At 44.3% G+C, this 19,153-nt stretch overlaps 1 protein-coding gene across 5 annotated transcripts in view; it reads left to right on the forward strand.

Moving 5' to 3' along the window:
* nlrc5 (NLR family, CARD domain containing 5) overlaps positions 1-19,153 on the forward strand; it is a 229,803-nt gene that overhangs the window by 200,078 nt on the left and 10,572 nt on the right. For all 5 annotated transcript variants that reach the window (XM_067997778.1, XM_067997776.1, XM_067997779.1 and 2 more), the window contains exons 46-51: positions 2,557-2,640; positions 8,427-8,510; positions 8,961-9,044; positions 11,982-12,065; positions 14,180-14,263; positions 18,408-18,491. In XM_067997778.1, coding sequence (XP_067853879.1) covers positions 2,557-2,640; positions 8,427-8,510; positions 8,961-9,044; positions 11,982-12,065; positions 14,180-14,263; positions 18,408-18,491 — 504 coding nt within the window. The remainder of the gene's footprint in view (positions 1-2,556; positions 2,641-8,426; positions 8,511-8,960; positions 9,045-11,981; positions 12,066-14,179; positions 14,264-18,407; positions 18,492-19,153) is intronic.

A 19,153-nucleotide genomic window follows, 5' to 3' on the forward strand; every position in this document is an offset into this window, starting at 1 on the left:
AATATTGATCTACAAATACCTGCAATTTGGCCCCATTCGGACTACTTTTAGATTCAGGTGCTATTATCTATTCAAAACAGTGCAGTGTAGATGCTCTCAGTGCAATCTCTAATGGACATGGACTCACAGTGCCATCCGCAATTTGGCACTAATGGCATTTAATTGGCAACCTCATTCCGAACAGCCGTACATTGACAGGTCTGCGAAATGGGAAGATGGCATGGTGTTGCATTAAGAGTTGTTTGTAGGCAGAGTGGAGATGGCTTCACTCTGCATCGAACTGACCTGTCCCTGATCTGCAGTAGTTGATACAAAATGGAGGAATTCTATTACCTAAAGCTAGCATTCATCACCTTAATGAGCAGAAATTCCAACAAAAATAATGTGGAAAAAACTCATGGTACAATCTGGGAAATGGATAAATCCTTTTGATCTTATTTTAGCTTTGTAGCAGTTTCTTTAAATTCATCATTAGTCATGAGTTTTTTGTCTAATTAGCTGATTTCAGAATCTTGTCCCAAGTTTAACTCAATATAATTGATCAAGTTTCATCGGTTACCTGCAAAGGTTGAGGGAGGAGACAAGTTATATTTGACCAAACTCAGGCTGCGTGATTCCTTCAGTTAAACGTTTGACAACCAGTTATTTTCTAATGCGCTCGATGGTTATTCCAATCCACTAGGTCCCAGTAATTGTTTCCAGGGATACCTAAGGAACTGTAGCTGCTTGAATCAGACAGAAAGCCAGTTTGGAACTTCCAAGGGATATAATTCAAACTAGCAGAAAGAAAGGCTGTGTATCTAAAACCTGTCTTTAAAAAAAATAGCTCAGCATTTAGATCGCGACCTTTTATTTGATCGACATACAAGGATTTCGACTACAAATATGTATGTATATTATTACTGTTATTTATTTGCTTGTTCATCTCTTGTTAAATTTTGCCTGATAGTTTTGATGCTCTACCACTTTTCGAAGTCAATGGGACATTCTGTGGGAACATAAGATCATACCTGTAGGAAAAAATAATTAAAAGCAAAGCTGCTCTGTTTCTTATCCTGGGTATGTGCCAAAAGCTTACCTGATTTCAAAGATAGTGGAAATATTCTCATGAACATATGAAAATGACGGGCAGGAAAAGGCCAGCTGGTCCATCAAGCCTGCCCCATACTCATGATGCCAGGAGTATCATGACTAGACACTTCCTCTCCCCCATCAGCCATGTCATCTCCTGGGAGAGGCAAGAAACCAGGGGAAAAAAACAGAGCCAATAAGGGGAAAAAGAAAATCTGGAAAATTCCTCTCTCACCACCCACCCTCCTCAGGCGATCGAAACCAGTCCTGGAGATCACATTAACCGTGCGTACGTTAACTATTAAACCTTCTATATGATGCAATCTCCGCCCCAGTCAAGAACTCGTCCAGCTCTTTTTTGAACATAGGAACAGAAATAGGCCATTCAGCCCCTCGAGCCTATCCTGCCATTCAATTAGATCATGGCTGATCTGTATCTTGAATCCATCCACCCGCCTTGGTTCCGTATCCCTTAATACCCTTGCCTAACAAAAATCTATCAATCTCAGTCTTGAAACCTTCAATTAACCTGACCTGAACAGCTTTTCGAGGGAGAGACTTCCAGATTTCCACTACCCCTTGTGTGAAGAAGTGCTTCCTGACATCATCCTTGAATGGCCTAGTTCTAATTTTAAGGTTATGCCCCCTTGTTCTGGACTCCCCCACCAGAGGAAATAGTTTCTCTCTATCTACCCTATCAAACCCTTCAATCATCTTAAACACCTCAATTAGATCACCCCTTAATCTTCTATACTCAAGGGAATACAAGCCTAGTTTATGCAACATGTCCTCATAAGTTAACCCTTTTAGCCCCGGTATAGTTCTGGTAAATCTGCGCTGCTCCCCCTCCAAGGCCAATATATCCTTCCTGAAAGTATACAGACCACACGAGCCATTCCAAAGGCTCACTACTCTCTGGGAAAAGAAGAACCACCTAACATCTGGCCTATTCCTACTCTTGCCTTGTTTAAGGGTAAACCCTCCCCAATCGATCAAACTGAAATAATCTATCAATTGGCACGCAATCCAGCCATTTAATAAACCTCCATCAGGTCACTTCTAAGTCTACGCTGCTCAAAAGATTAGGGAATATCAAAGGCTTAGCTATGAGAGTAACCTAAAATATGGAGGCTGAAAAATCTAAAGTAAGATGGCTAAAGACTCTAAAATCTAACACAACCCCGTGGAGTGGGGGAGACGACAAAATATCTCTGCATAAAAGCAGCAACATTGGATTTTATTCACCTGATATTTTAGTTTTTACACGTGTCACAGAGGACAGTGAATCCTGACCTAGTAAGGAGTTTCTGGTATTGGTAACCTGTGTCTGGATTTATGTTAAATATATCGTTAATATGACTACAGATAGTTTTAGCATGGAAAGTGCAGGTTATCGTGAGGAGATCAGTGATATATTAAACCATGGGTAATTTCAGCATTCAGTACATTTCAATGTCTTGCAATCTGTTGCATCTTCACCCCCAGCTTGACACAGAACAACATCACAACAACTGGCGGAGAGAGGCTGGCGGAGGCACTCGGACAATGCCCTTCGATGGAAGAGATTCAGTGAGTACAGTATATTGACGGTTTGAAGTAATACAATCCACTTGACTTGAAGAGTGAGCACTCTCACCAGCTCGCTTTGTGTAGCATCAAATCACTACAAACAGTTTGCTGAATTTTGTTTTTGAAAACAGTGGGGTAGATTTTCATTTACATCAAGTTCTAAATGGTTCAGAACTGCTGCCAATCCCATCCGAAAGGTTAATTGCAGGTAGCATTCAATTCTCCAGTGTCACCTCATTTGCTTAAATATTCATAATACCAGGTGTAGACTCAGGCAGGTCTAGAAAGGACATTAGTGACGGGAGAGGGAAATTGTGTGAATGTGAAATTTAAAGAGATGGGGACGATTCAAAGGGAGTATTTTAAAAGGGGGGAAATTTCAGAAAGCCTTTTGAGAGCCTCAAAAGCCATCTCAACCCCATTAAGCAGCCTTTACAAAGTCTGATGGGGCAAGGGATTAAGAAGTGGTGGGGAAACACAAAGGAAAGGGGAACCTTATGTGCAGGCATGAGTGTAGAGACAAGTGACAGAGCAGCCAAGGAACTGATCCCTTGTTTTGATAGTTGTTAACATTGAGGTGTTGATGCGTAATGTTCTCATGAGGATCCACTCCACTGCACCATCCCATAGACCAGTATGCCTTCAAGAAAGGGGCAACCAAGTTTCAGGCCACAGCTGTCCCTGGATGTGCCAGCCCATTGCTGCACGGTGGATGCAGGTCTGCATGCAGCAGATGGCACAGCTCAGCATCTGCCTCTTTGCTGACCCAGACCCTCAGATGGCAAGGACCTCTGCCAGGTAGGTGTGCCAGGACATGTAGAATGCCATCTTGGTTGATACAGCCAATCTGGCAACCCTGGCTCCTGGCTACATCAGCGTGCTTACTTTCACCGCGTGTCCCACCTAAAGCATGCCACGCGGTGATTAGAGAGCTTTCGAAGAACTATCCAGAGTAATGACTAGTTAGCCATTCACATCAGGGCCATTGTGGGGGAGGGTGGGGGAGGGATCAGCTAATGTGCCTTCCCTTGGAAAGAGGAGCCTCCACCAGCACTGCGTCGTGCCAAAGTGAGGTATTGTCATCTCTCTCTGCAGATGTAGGTGTACAGGTGCTGATGGGAGGGCCCAGAGGACCTCCCTGGCAGGCTGAACTGCCTCCTCCAAACACATCAGCTCGGTAGATTCCATTTGAGAAACCCACTAGTGCCAGTAAAGGGAGCAAAGGCCAAAGGTAATAACTAATAACTGGCATAAAGGCTCATTAACGCCTAATCCTAACCCTAATACAGTACCAGCAAAGAAAACAAAAATGGCTCAGAAATTACTTAAAAACACTTACCTTTAAAATCTTTCCCCTTTGACGAGGGTACAGCAGTGTGGGAATTATGGTACAGTACTAGCAACCCAGAGGTTGGGTTCAATTCCCACCATGGCAAGCTGTGAAATCGAATTCAATAAATCTGGTAAGTAATCGGCCACTACCAGAAAATGACCATGAAAGCTGCCGGATTGTCATAAATACCCAACTGGTTCACTAATGTCCTTCAGGGAAGAGATCCTGCCTGGTCTGGCCTGACTCCAGTTCCACACAACATGGTTGACTCTTATAACGCCCTCAGGACAACGAGGGATGGACAGTTAATCCTCCTTGCTAGTGATTCCCAAGTCCGAAGAATCAAATAGAGGCCTGCCCTAGTAACTCTGGATGCCAGGTTTCTTGGGCATGCTCTGTACTTGCCATGCAGCATCTTTGCCAGGAAATGGAGCAGGGGATGTCCACGCCCACTTATGCATATTCAAATGAAACTCCCGCCTGTTCAGACCTTGTACCATCCCGGCACAAGGCCTGAGCCGAAAATTTAGCAGGGTGCAAAAATAGGCGGAACAGATTGCCACCCAATTTCATGATTGGTTACACCCAGTCTGTGGCTGATTTTAGGTACAGACAAGACGTAACGGACACCAAAATTGGCCCGTTCACTGGTGATGGTCTCCTCAAGGAAAGTGACTTTCAGGAGCTATTGAGCTGAGCAGAGACCTATGTTCACATAAGAACACAAGAAATAGGAGTAGGAGTAGGCCATACGGCCCCTCGAGCCTGCTCCGCCATTCAATAAGATCATGGCTGATCTTCTACCTCAACTCCACTTTCCCGCCCTATCCCCATATCCCTTGATTCCCTTAGTGTCCAAAAATTATCGATCTTAGTCTTGAATATACTCAACGACTGAGCATCCACAGCCCTCTGGGGCAGAGAATTCCAAAGATTCACAACCCTCTGAGTGAAGAAATTTTTCCTCATCTCCGTCCTAAATGGTCGACCTCTTATCTTGAGTCTATGACCCTTAGCTCTAGATTCTCCAGCCAGGGGAAACAGCTTCCCTGCATCTACCCTGTCAAGCCCTCTAAGAAAAGAGGAGTATAGAAAGTACAGGGATGACGTAAAAAAGGAAATAAGGAAAGCAAAGAGAGGACATGAAAAAATATTAGCTAGTAAGATTAAAGAAAACCCAAAGATGTTTTATCAGTACATTAAGAACAAGAGGTTAGTTAAGGAAAAGGTGGGACCTATCAGGGATGATAAGGGTAACTTGTGTGTAGAAGCAGAGGATGTGGGTAGGGTTTTAAATGAATATTTTTCTCCGTATTCACAAAGGAAAGGGATGATCCGGACGTAGTAGTTAAAGAGGAGAGGTGTGAAATATTGGATACGGTAAACATAACGAGAGAGGAAGTACTGGAGGGACTGGAATCCTTGAAAGTTGATAAGTCACCAGGGCCGGATGGATTGTTTCCTAGGCTATTGAAGGAAGCCAGGGAGGAAATAGCGGATGCTCTGAGGATCATTTTCCAATCCTCACTAGATACAGGGGAGGTACCGGAGGACTGGAAGACTGCAAACGTAGTACCATTGTTTAAAAAGGGTACGAGGGAAAGGCCGAACAATTATAGGCCGGTCAGTCTTACCTCGGTGGTGGGAAAACTATTAGAATCAATACTGAGCAATAGGATAAACTGTCACTTGGAAAGGCATGGTTTAATCAAGGATAGTCAGCATGGATTTGTTCAGGAACGGTCATGCCTTACAAATCTGATTAAATTCTTTGAGGAAGTGACAAGGAGGATTGATGAGGGTAGTGCAGTGGATGTTGTTTACATCGATTTTAGTAAGGCATTTGACAAGGTCCCACATGGCGGACTGGTTAAAAAGGTAAAAGCCCATGGGATACAGGGAAATGTGGCGAATTGGATCCAAAATTGACTCAGTAACAGGAAACAAAGGGTAAAAGTCGTTGGATGTCTTTGCGAATGTAAATCCATTTCCAGTGGTGTGCCACAGGGCTCAGTGTTGGGTCCCTTGCTGTTTGTGGTATATAGTAATGATTTGGACTTGAACGTAGGGGGCATGATTGGCAAATTTGCAGACGACACAAAAATTGGCCATGTAGTTGATAGTGAAGAGGATAGCTGTAGACTCCAAGAAGATATCAATGGGTTGGTGGAGTGGGCGGAAAAGTGGCAAATGGAATTCAACCCGGAGAAGTGTGAGGTAATGCACTTAGGGAGGGCAAACAGTAAAAAGGAATATGCAGTAAACGGGAATATATTGAGAGGGGTAGAGGAAGTGAGAGACCTTGGAGTGCATGTGCACAGGTCCCTGAAGGTGACAGTACAGGCAGATAAGGTTGTGAAGAAGGCATACGGAATGCTCTCCGTTATTAGCCAAGGTATAGAATACAAAAGCAGGGATGTAATGATGGAACTGCATAAAACGCTGGTAAGGCCACAGCTGGAGTATTGTGTGAAGTTCTGGTCACCACATTACAGGGAGGACGTAATTGCTCTGGAGAGAGTGCCAAGAAGATTTACAAGAATGTTGCCAGGGCTTGAAAATTGCAACTACGAGGAGAGATTGGATAGGCTGGGGTTGTTTTCCTTGGAGCAGAGGAGGCTGAGGGGAGACTTGATTGAGGTGTACAAAATTATCAGGGGCCCAGATAGAGCAGACATGAAGTACCTGTTTCCCCTAGCGGAGAGTTCAAGAACTAGAGGACATAGATTTAAGCTGATTGACGGAGGGATTAGAGGGGACATGAGGAAAAACTTTTTTGCCCAGAGGGAGGTGGGTGTATGGAATTCACTGCCCGAATTGGTGGTAGAGGCAGGGACCCTCAACTCTTTTAAAAAATACCTGGACCTGCACCTAAAGTGCTGTAAGCTGTAGGACTACGGACTGGGTGCTGGAAGGTGAGATTAGAATGGGCACCTGGTTGTTCTTCAAGCTGGCGCGGACACGATGGGCCGAATGGCCCCCTTCTGTGCTGTATCTTTTCTATGGTTCTATGGTTCTAATTTTATACATTTCAATGAGAACACCTCTCGTTCTTCTAAACTCCAGAGAATTGTTACATGTACCCTGGGGTAGTGATTGTATAACTGGTTACTTTTCAAAGGATCCTGTTAACATTTGCCTTTTCCCTCTGTGCCACCAAACTGATGTGGGTGGGGAATTAAATCTGCACCACTCCATGGGACCACACCTGCACTTTTTTTGCTTGTTGCTCGCCACCCTGGGATTTCCCCTCCCATTCATCTTAATAGACAGGACAATTGTTAGGTGTCAGCCGTGGCTCCTCTGACGTCAGAAGGTTTGTGGGTTCAAGTCCCACTCCAGAGACTTAAGCACAAAACCTAGGCTGACACTTCAGTGCAGTACTGAGGGAGTGCTGCACTGCTGGAGGTTCCGTCAATTCGGATGATACTTTAAACAGAGGCCCTGTTAGGTGCATTTAAAAGATCCCGTTGCACTATTTCGAAGAAGAGCAGGGTAGTTCTTGCTGGTGTCCTAGCCAATATTTATCCCTCAACCAAAATCACTGTTATCACATTGCTGTTTGTGGGAGCTTGCTATGTGCAACATTACAACAGTGACTACACTTCAAAAGTACTTAATTGGCTGTAAAGCACTTTAGGGCGTCCTGAGGTCACGAAAGGCACTATAGAAATGCAAGTCCTTCTTTTGTGAACTGGCGTGCACAGAAGTAGAAAACCCCTGGCCTTTAAATGTACAGCTGACCGAATAGAAACTGAAAATCCAAAACCATGTCTACACTCACTCAGCTATTTGCCTCTGGTAACTGAATACTTGTAGTTGCATTGCTTTGCCACTATGGGGAGCCTTCCCTCTACATATTGTGCAGTTTTCCCCTGTAATCTTTTGTGAACTTTTGAACATTTCAGTGTGAATGTTCGAGTCCCCGATGTATATCAGGGTGAATATTCTGGATTCTCACCCACGGTGAGGTACCTTACCCGCTACGAGCACCAATCGGAAAATTGCACCTGTGATTTTCCAAAACATGCTCTGGAAAATCTACCTTATAATTTCCCCTCACCATCTTTGGCTATTTCATTTGTTAAACTGAACCTGCAATCACTGCCACTCCTTTTGTGCTATTTGCCTCTGGTTTCTGACACATTGTTAAAAGGAGTCTGAAAACATAAACTATTGGATTTTTTTTCCTACAAATCAGTCATTTCCTAACGTTTATCCTTCAGATTCGGGTTTTTAAATTTTACGTGCACCTGTTAAAATCAAATCAGAAATGGAAGTTACTTTCCCCAATTTGGCTCTAACCTTTTGAGCCCAAGTATTGCCCTGTGTTTTCTTTAACAAAGTGTCCTGGTGTTATCATTTACAGCTGCTGCACTAATGCCACAGCTCACTGTTCCTATGTATGGCTAATGTTTGTTGAATACTGATGACAATTATTTTCACTATATAGTTTGTCCACGAACAAAATCGGTGATCAAACTGCAAGGAAGTTGGCTCAAGCCCTGCCGAAGCTGTCTTGCTTAAAGATTCTGAAGTAAGTGTTGTCTTGTGTTCACTCCTGTGTATGTATCAATGCTCTCCATGTAGTTCAGCAAGGTTTAATCCGTTTCATGAAGAATTATAATCAATCGAATGAGGAATTTTTTTTGGCTATTTCCACTCTTCTAAAATTCATGCTGATTCTCCATGCAACGTAATTTGGGGTTCATTTTAATGAAACCTTCAATGATATATAAAGCGGATTAAAGTCTGAGTCTGTTAGGGGGCAATTTTAACCTAACCCGCCCGTCAGGAAACTGAATCAGGTGCAGTGCTGATTTTACACCCTGCCTGATTTTACTCTCCATTGATCCCAATCACGTGGGTGTCCCACATGACCAGTTAGGTTAAAATTACCCCCATGGTGTTTATTGTGGGTTTGGCTTAAGGCGACAGCATAACTTGAGTAAATAATAATCTGTATCTGTCTACATTCTCTGTTCAGCCTTCAGTCCAGTGACCTCAACGCTGATAGTGGAATAAGCCTGGCACAGGGCCTTGTGCTGTGCCCGAGTATCAAAGAGATAAGGTGAGTGATGCTCTAGGATTCACTGGCCTCTTGTTAACAGTAGTAAACAGCAAAGTCCGAACAGACTTGTCGCTTCAGTGTTAAAAATATGTTCTGATAAAGAACGTGTTATAAAGATGTTTATAGGTCAAAGTCTCAAGATAAGGGGTCGGCCATTTAGGACAGAGATAAGAAATTTCTTCACTCAGAGGGTTGTGAATCTTTGGAATTCTCTACCCCAGGGGGCTGTGGATGCTCAGTCGTTGAATTTATTCAACTGGAATCGATGGATGAGGGAATCAAGGGATATGGGGATCGGGCAGGAAAGTGGAGTTGAGGTAGAAGATCAGCCATGATCTTATTGAATGGCGGAGCAGGCTCGAGGGGCTGTATGGCCGCCTCCTGCTCCTATTTCTTATGTTCTTATGCTGTCAATTGCCTTTTTTTGTAAATTAATGGAGACTTGAATAGTAAGTGTTGCTACTGATGCTCCAATGCATTGCTCACTGTGAGTCGGAGATTACACTGTTAAAAGAGTGAGGGAGGGGTGGACAACATCTCTGCTGAAAGGATTTAGAAAGAAGTTTGCTAGCGATATGCTCAGAGATGTAGATCAGTTTGACAAGACAACCAATACGGTGGCAATCAGTAATTTTAATGATTACAGTACAACTAGTTATACACAGTAACCAGACAGTAAGTCCAAACTTGGTTCTTTGCTCCTGTTCTGCCCTGCCCCCTTAAGGCAGATCTTCATACACCCCCAACACCATGCACTATCCACATGACCATGCCATCATCCGCCCTCAGCCAATCAGTGACACTGTAGCCCATTTAACCCATATATGGACATGCTTCCATTTTGTTTCTTCCTGACACTTTTCAGCAGTTTTCCAGCAGACAAAACTTAATACAAACTGTGGTAAAACAGTTTAGGAATGCAAAGACACTGTATTAAATGGTTTTTGATTGCCTCCTGGAAAATAAATAAGCAAATAAGTTTATTTCCTTGCCTACTACAGACGGATAAATAAAGAAAGAAATCAGTTCCCTTCACATACCACAGTTATATCACTCAGCTCTACCCCTGCCTCACCCTCTCTGCTGCCAGTTACCCCAGTCCATGCCTCTATCAACTCCAATGCCCTCTTTGCCATCTGTTAAAGTGACCCTGCCATCCTCCATCACTGCCATCCTCCATAAACTACAAGTCATCCACAACATCGTACTCTGCCTTCTTACCCACACTAAGGCACTTATCCCTACCCTTGCCAAACTGCATGGGCTCCCTGTGCCTCAGAGAATTGACTTTGAGATTCTCAACTTAGCACTGTTATCCCTGAGTCAGAGCCCATGGGTTCGTGCTTCCTCCCCCAGAGACTTGAGCACAAACCCACCCTGGTGGTTCACTGCAATACTGCATAGGTTTTTTTCTCATTCATTCATGGGATGTGGGCGTCGCTGGCGAGGCCGGCATTTATTGCCCATCCCTAATTGCCCTTGAGAAGGTGGTGGTGAGCCGCCGCCTTGAACCGCTGCAGTCCGTGTGGTGAAGGTTCTCCATCTTTCAGATGAGAACCGAGGCCCCATCTGTCTTCTCAGGTGGATGTAAACGATCCCATTCAAAGAACAGCAGGGGAGTTCTCCCCGTCTCCTGGATATATTTAAACCTCAAACAACATCACTAAAAACAGATTATCTGGCCGTTTATCTCATTGCTGTTTGTGGGATTTTGCTGTGTGTTTCCTACATTACAACAGTGACTATACTTCAAAAAGTGCTTCATTGGCTGTAAACCAAGAGGTCATGAAAGGCGCTATATAAATGAAAGTTCTTTTTTCTATTTATCCATCAGGGGATACTGCCCACTTCACAGACTGCAATCATTGGGCATCCCGATAACTTTATCAAGATTAATATTCAAAATAAAATTAGTTGCACAGAACTCCCTGCCTTGTCCAGATGCACAATAAGAAATCTTGGGGTCCCTGGACACCAAGAACATTTGGTTCCCCTCCCCCTCCCTGCCCCCCACCATGCACAATCCCTTCCCCCACCCATTAAAACACAAACCTGTAATAAAATGTCTAAAGATGAAATATCCAACTTCGCAAAGAGCTGCAGAAGCTTCTAGAAGCTCTTCCACCACTTCTCCCCGGCCCGCTGCCTGGGATCATACATGGAGGCCCCGCAGGCCCATGCCTTACTACAGGCCCGGCCCGGCCTTGTCGATGTTAAATGCTTTGTATTAAATACTGAGAATCCCTACGTGGTCAGTTTTCAGTAAAATATTAAGATGCCTATGTGGCAAAGAAGCAGAATGCAAAATGGTTAGAAAGGGTTAATTAGTTAGTAACTGAGATTGATACAAGTGGCCTGGCCCTCCTGCTGGGCCATATGTTTGCTTAGTCAGCAGGCCTGCATTGTCTTATCAATGATAGGTCTTTGATGTGAGTCAAGGACTGGTCTGAATGTCTCCATGTTTATGGCAGATCAATATAGGGAACGAGCTTAGCCAAAGTTGAAAGACATTCCAGGTTGGGAGATAAGGAACAGAAGGAACAGGGAAGAACATTCTAAGTTGGAAAGTGAGGAAGTTATCCCCTTTGATGTCTAACAGCAGCATGATCAGCACATGGACGATTTATGATTGGCCGGAAATAATGTAACCTCGCATGGCAACCTATGCCCGGCTTATGATTGGTGTTGACCCTCGTTAAGTATGTTCCAACCCTATTCATCTGTATAAAAACGTGTGGATTTCTGTATGTTTTTGTTCTTGCTCTGCCAGCATAGAGGGACTCTATCAGGAGTCCAAATCAATGCTGCAGACTAAGAACCCTGCTATTAAAGATGTGTTGAACTTTAAAATGTATTCGACTTCAGTTATTACTGAACCAGACTGAGGGGAAAGAATCCGGATCGTCAATACTCATTGCAGATTTTTTTTCCCTGCAGTTTATCTGAAAATAACATTGGGAACAAGGGAGTGATAGAGCTCGCAACAGCACTGAGAAAAATGAAGTCTTTAAAGAAGCTGAAGTAAGTGCCTCGAATCCAGTGTGTACGAGACTGAGTGGTAAAACCAGGCCTTAGTACACTGGGTTTTTTATGAGGTTTCTTCCTTATTTCTTTCATTTATCGTGCATTTATTTTCATTCTGTAATCCAGATTTTTCCCAGAAAAGTGTTAAAATTATTTGATAATCTTCCCACATCCATTTTATTTCTTAGTTTGGAAACATAACAATGTTCCAACTGTTGTATGAAGTATCTTCACACAAAGGGTAGTGGAAATCTGGAAAACTCTCCCCCAAAAATCTGTTGTAGGCCAGGGGTCAATTGAAAATGTCAAAGCTTGAGATTTTTGTTAGGTGAGGGGATCAAGGGATATGGAACCAAGGCGGGTAATTGGAGTAAAGATACAGATCAGCCACGATCTAATTGAATGGTTTGAGGGGCTGAATGGCCTACTCCTGTTCCTATGTTTCTTATTCTGCCTCATAATGATCATTTTTCAACAATGACAGGACCGTGACAGGTTCACATTGCGGAATATCATGAATCATATTATAACCTGTAAAGTTCAGAATCAATAAATGGTTTCTCTGCTGCTGTGTAGGACCTGGCTAACAACAATTTTCGTGCCCTGGTGATCGGTGTAGAGGACTTTCAGCTGAACTTTGAGAACAGGCCATTCCTGGTGGTCTCATGAACACGTTCTGTCCGAAACCTCCTCCCCCCCCCCCCCCCCACCCTAGTACAATGACAACATCTCCTTCGCAATGAATTCTTCAGAAAGCAGGCGGCTTAAGCAGAATAACTGAGGCTCCAATTCCCCTGCAGTGCACCAGATGGGTTCAGCCATGTTGTCTGCCATGCAGTGAAGTCCTGTCCCTTAATAGTAAAGGAGGGAAGAAAAGTAAGCGGGAGGATCACTGGGACCCGCTTGTCAATAGATTAACAGTAGCATCGGTGAAGGCTCAATTCTGGTCGCCCAATTGGCCAGTGATGGGGCATGGCACAAAGAGAGCCAAAAAAGAGGAACATACCTTAAAAAGATGGAGACTCCTCAGTGTCAACACCTTTTTGTGAAACGTGTTCATGTAGCTCAGTGCACTTTTAACTCGGAGCCACAAGACTGAGTCCTGAGTGAAAGTCACAGACAGCGAACCCTTGGATGGTGATTACGCTCCTGTAAAGCGCCTTGGGATGTTCTGCATCATTAAAGGCGCTATATAAATGAAAATTGTTGTTAGCCAGGTCCCACAAGGTGGAGGGTGTAGACTGAAAAGTGATAAAGATAGGATTCACTCCCATATTGTTCGAATGTACCTATTGGTGGCTCAGTGCCCATGGAATATTTGCAGAATGAGCTACCCCACCTTCAGACTAAGGAAGATACAACGTCTGCAGACAGCAACCCTGTCGGGGATCATGGAATGAAGAAAGAATCACAAATGTTTTCTGTTCTTTTTAATCCCTAAGTATTCTCCACCAAAAAAAAAGCAGTGAGGCAGTGCGTCTTTAAAAGGAAAAAAAACACACTGAGATATGAAGCATATGCTAATTTATGCATCATCAGGAATGTTAACAGCTATTAGCATAAAATTATTTGTAAAGCTTCACAAATGCGAATTTGTAGCACTGGGAGCCACAGATCCTTTGAGTGCTCAAAGCTCCCCATGTATCAGTTGGTAAGTGTCATTCTCGATTTAATACCGAGTCACGCAGATCAGGAACAGTCTGTGCTCGGTTTCTAGTCTGCGCTGAGCTAGTAGGAGACACTAGCATTGGTGTCCCTGGCCAGAGAGGAGGAGAAAAATCAGTCAGCAAACCCTGCTCCTGAAGGCTAAGCAGGGACCCATGCTGTAAAATGCAAAGATGTGCACACTGAGGAGGCCGAGACCTGACTCAACTGTGATGGCTCCATTGCCAAATAGCCTGCTGACACGCACTGTTTAGGGTCACACTTGAACAGTTACTGGGGTGAGCTACCAGAGGGGTGCTGGGATCTATGGAACTGGTCCCTCTCACCAGGAGAGGAGGGAAGTAAACGAGAGAGAAAAAAAATGCTTGCTCTGTAGAAGACTTTGCAAAGATTGCTGTGTTCTTTGGGGTGTTGGGAGTTACTAACCTCAGTATTCTCTCTTCTAGCCTTCAGTTGAACAGGTTAGATAACAGCGTGGCTGAAGAGCTTGCAGCCGGACTTGTCCGCTGTCCCAGTATTGAAGAGGTCGTGTAAGTGTTAAATCTCTTGGATGCAAAATAGCTGTGTGACTGCCGGTATCTGCATATTCAGATTAATTGAAGCTTCAGCTTAATGCGGTTGCCACGGTATTAATCAACAACATTGAGCTGGCTGTCATTTCGAGACACACGAACAGATTTCGAGTTGGTCGCAGAAAGCTTCAATTTAACAGTTTCTTCCTGCCTCTCCCCACCCTCAATGACTGGACGTAAAGTCGACATTTTTTATTTTGTTTAGAATGAACCACTGAAGCTTTGTTCAAACGCTGAAGACCTCTCTCTCCTTTTCTCTGGATCTAAATGTAGTGGAGTCGCCAAGTTACCCACCAGTGCTCATTTAAAGTGTTTATCTTACTGTGTAGCAATGGAGTGTACGCCTGCTATACCTCACTGTGCAGCAATGGAGTGTATCCCTGCTATACCTCACTGTGCAGCAATGGAGTGTACCCCTGCTATACCTCACTGTGCAGCAATGGAGTGTACCCCTGCTATACCTCACTGTGCAGCAATGGAGTGTACCCCTGCTATACCTCACTGTGCAGCAATGGCGTGTACCCCTGCTATACCTCACTGTGCAGCAATGGAGTGTACCCCTGCTATACCTCACTGTGCAGCAATGGAGTGTACCCCTGCTATACCTCACTGTGCAGCAATGGCGTGTATCCCTGCTATATCTCACTGTGAAGTAGACAAATTTGTGACCTGAATTGAGCCATTTTGGATTAATTTCTGCAAACATGTGTTTCACTGAACCTAATGGTTTTGATTTACTGAATGGCCAGAGTCTTTAAAAAGAAATGTCGGCCTGACAACTAATTTCCTGCGGTCTTGCTATCACCAGTAATGCATTGCCAGAGATTAGGGAGCGAGCTGTCAGAATTTCTAACCTGTGTGGGCAAAGCTCCCCACAGCAGTGTGAAGTCGAACACTGATCCCCTAAGATGTCCTTGTGGACAGTTCCGCCTGTTCTACTGTACGTTTCTCCAGTGCCAACCCAGACCCAGTGCCAACCCAGACCCAGTGCCAACCCAGACCCAGTGCCAACCCAGACCCAGTGCCAACCCGCCAACTGTGGCTCCAATGGCAGCAGCTAATGTACCTATCCAGATTATATAATAAAGGCGCATTTTTGTCTTTTCATTCCTCTTATAGCGACTGGTCTTGCAGACATGTGTACCCTATTTGGCCTGGTGATTGGTTTTATAAGAACATAAGAAATAGGAGCAGGAGTAGGCCAATTGGCCCCTCGAGCCTGCTCCGCCATTCAATAAGATCATGGCTGATCTGATCCTAACCTCAAATCTAAATTCATGTCCAATTTCCTGCCCGCTCCCCGTAACCCCTAATTCCCTTTACTTCTAGGAAACTGTCGATTTCTGTTTTAAATTTATTTAATGATGTAGCTTCCACAGCTTCCTGGGGCAGCAAATTCCACAGACCTACTACCCTCTGAGTGAAGAAGTTTCTCCTCATCTCAGTTTTGAAAGAGCAGCCCCTTATTCGAAGATTATGCCCCCAAGTTCTAGTTTCACCCATCCTTGGGTACATCCTTACCGCATCCACCCGATCAAGCCCCTTCACAATCTTATATGTTTCAATAAGATCGCATCTCATTCTTCTGAACTCCAATGAGTAGAGTCCCAATCTACTCAACCTCTCCTCATATGTCCACCCCCTCATCCCCGGGATTAGCCGAGTGAACCTTCTTTGTACTGCCTCGAGAGCAAGTATGTTTTTTCTTAAGTATGGACACCAAAACTGTATGCAGTATTCCAGGTGCGGTCTCACCAATACCTTCTATAACTGCAGCAATACCTCCCTGTTTTTATATTCTATCCCCCTAGCAATAAAAGCCAACATTCCGTTGGCCTTCTTGATCACCTGCTGCACCTGCATACTAACTTTTTGATTTTCTTGCACTAGGACCCCCAGATCCCTTTGTACTGCAGTACTTTCCAGTTTCTTGCCATTAAGATAATAACTTGCTCTCTGATTTTTCCTGCCAAAGTGCATAACCTCACATTTTCCAATATTGTATTGCATCTGCCAAATCTCCGCCCACTCACCCAGCCTGTCTATATCCCCTTGTAGGTTTTTTATGTCCTCCTCACTCTCTACTTTCCCTCCCATCTTTGTATCATCTGCAAACTTTGATATGTTACACTTGGTCCCCTCCTCCAAATCATTAATATAGATTGTAAAGAGTTGGGGACCCAGCACCGACCCCTGCGGAACACCACTGGCTACTGGTTGCCAGTCCGAGAATGAACCATTTATCCCAACTCTCTGCTTCCTGTTAGATAACCAGTCCTCCACCCATGCCCGAATATTACCCCCAATCCAGTGATTCTTTATCTTGAGCAATAATCTTTTATGTGGCACCTTGTCAAATGCTTTCTGGAAGTCTAAATACACTACGTCCACTGGTTCCCCTTTATCCACCCTGTACGTTATGTCCTCAAAGAACTCAAGCAAATTTATCAGACATGACTTCCCCTTCGTAAAGCCATGCTGACTTTGTCCTATTAAATTATGTTTATCCAAATGTTCCGCTACTGTCTCCTTAATAATAGACTCCAAAATTTTACCCACCACAGATGTTAGGCTAACTGGCCTATAATTTCCAGCCTTCTGCCTACTACCCTTTTTAAATAAACCCTTCTGCCTTCTACCCTTTTTAAATAAACCCTTGTAATATATTTCTTGACCGTTCCCCGCAATAGAGATGTTCAAAATTGCAGGGTTTTGATGGAGTAGATAAGGAGAAACTGTTTCCACTGGCTGGGGGGTCGATAACCAGAGGACACAGATTTAAGACAATTGGCAAAAAAGCCAAACTTTATTTACTCAGTGAGTTGTAATGATCTGGAATGCACTGCCTGAAAGGGTGGTGGAAGCAGATTCAATAGTAATTTTCAAAAGGGCTACGGGGAAAGAGCAGGGGAGTGGGACTAATTGGTTTCCTCTTTCAAAGAGCCGACACAGACACGATGGGCCGAATGACCACCTCCTGTGCAGTATGATTTTATGATTCGACTCCCCCCACCCCCCCCCTCTGCCCCATTGTGACGCAAAGTTAGCCTGGGGCATCTTAGGTTGGTGCATTTAAGGGGAAGCTAGGTAAATACATGAGGGAGAAAGGAATAGAAGGTTATGCTGTTAGTTAGATGAAGAGGGGTGGGAGGAGGCTTATCTGGAGCATTAACACTGACATAAACCTGTTGGGCCGAATGGCCTGTTTCTGTGCTGTACATTCGATGTAATTCTATGGTTGGCGCTGAGCTGTGTAGAGGTGGTTTCATTGCTCCGCCCCTTTTCACATTACGGGACTGCTGGCTGGGACAGCCCCAACTACTGCAGCACAACTCCAACATAAATGAGGCAGCGGTGCCGTCTCCAGAGGGGCGGAGAAGCACCTCATTAAAGGTGGTCTTCCTGGGCTGTGGTGGAGTCCACGGCACTATCTGCGGCAAATGGAGGCGCTGCTGCCACTGGTGCTGCTGTCGTCATGGGAGACCAGGGACATCCTCATCTCCAGCAGACGTGCGAACATGGTCAATTGTTTGTCCATCGTCGCCAGGAACTGTTCTGTATAGTTCAGTATCTTATTGAACAGGTGTCAGCCGTGACTCATTGGTCACGCTCTTGTCTCTGTGTCAGAAGGTCGTGTTTGAACTTCCCCCTCCAGAGACTTGAGCACATAATCCAGCTTCAGTGCAGTACTGAGGAAGTGCTGCACTGTTGGAGAGGTTGAATGAGATGTTAAACTGAGGCCCCGTCTCCCCTCTCAGGTGGATGTAAAAGATCCCATGGCATTATTTGAAGGAGAGCAGGGGAGTGCTGTCAATTCAGCCTTGCTCTATAAATGTGGAACCCCAGCACATTGCAGAAACATTTCCACTTGAAGTGTTTCTGTAATATGATGGGGTGAATGAGGTCAAAACATCAATTGCTGAACCAGGAGTTTTTTTTTACATGTGGCAGAGCTACTTATGAGTTCCGAATTTTTCACACTCATGGGAGAAAGTCACAGGTCGGTGATACCACAGTTCCTACATTTTGATGACTGAGATCCTGAAGAAATATGTTCTTGAAAATTCTAAATGTGCCCACTTTTTCCTGGATTTCCTCACAGCTTGTCCTGGAACAACATTAGTGACGAGGGTGCGGAGAGGCTGGCAGAAGTGCTACCGAGAATGCCGTGCTTAAAGAAACTAGAGTGAGTACAATGCTGAACCCCAGTGACGGGTAATGTTGGCAGGGCTCGGAGCTGGTGCAAGGTATTCAACAAAAAGGGTCTTAACTTTCAACGGGTACAATTACAATGACACACCGTGTACTAGCTAACAATGATATGCAGGACTTGAACATTATCATACAGGAGATGCCCACTAATTATGTGGCTGCTGTATATGTATCTTAGAAGCTAAGCAATTCCTCTGCTGGATATAGGGCTCGGCCAGTTTACAGTATAAATGTATAGGAGATCACATAGGGACCTACACAAGCCACATTTTACCGAACATATGTGAATTGTCAGCTTTTGTTTCTGGAAATAAGTTATAATATCATGGTTGGTAATGTTTAAATATTTGGTACTACATAAATGCAAAATACTGCAGATGCTGGAAATCTGAAATAAAAGCAGAAAATGCTGGAAAAGCTCAGCAAGTCAGGCAGCATCTATGGAGAAAGAAACAGAGTTAATGTTTCAGGTCGAAGACCTTTCATCAGAACTGTTAAAAGAGTTAAAGTTTTTGAGCAAGTACAGAGCCTGGGAATGGGGAGAGGGGAGGAAGGAACAAAAGGGAAGGTCAGTGATAGGGTAGAGGGCACGAGTGATTAAATGACAAAAAGGGAGGATGGTGCAAGGCAAGGAGG

The sequence above is a fragment of the Heptranchias perlo genome, chromosome 16 (assembly GCF_035084215.1).
Source record: "Heptranchias perlo isolate sHepPer1 chromosome 16, sHepPer1.hap1, whole genome shotgun sequence".
Classification (NCBI taxonomy): Eukaryota; Metazoa; Chordata; class Chondrichthyes; order Hexanchiformes; family Hexanchidae; genus Heptranchias; species Heptranchias perlo.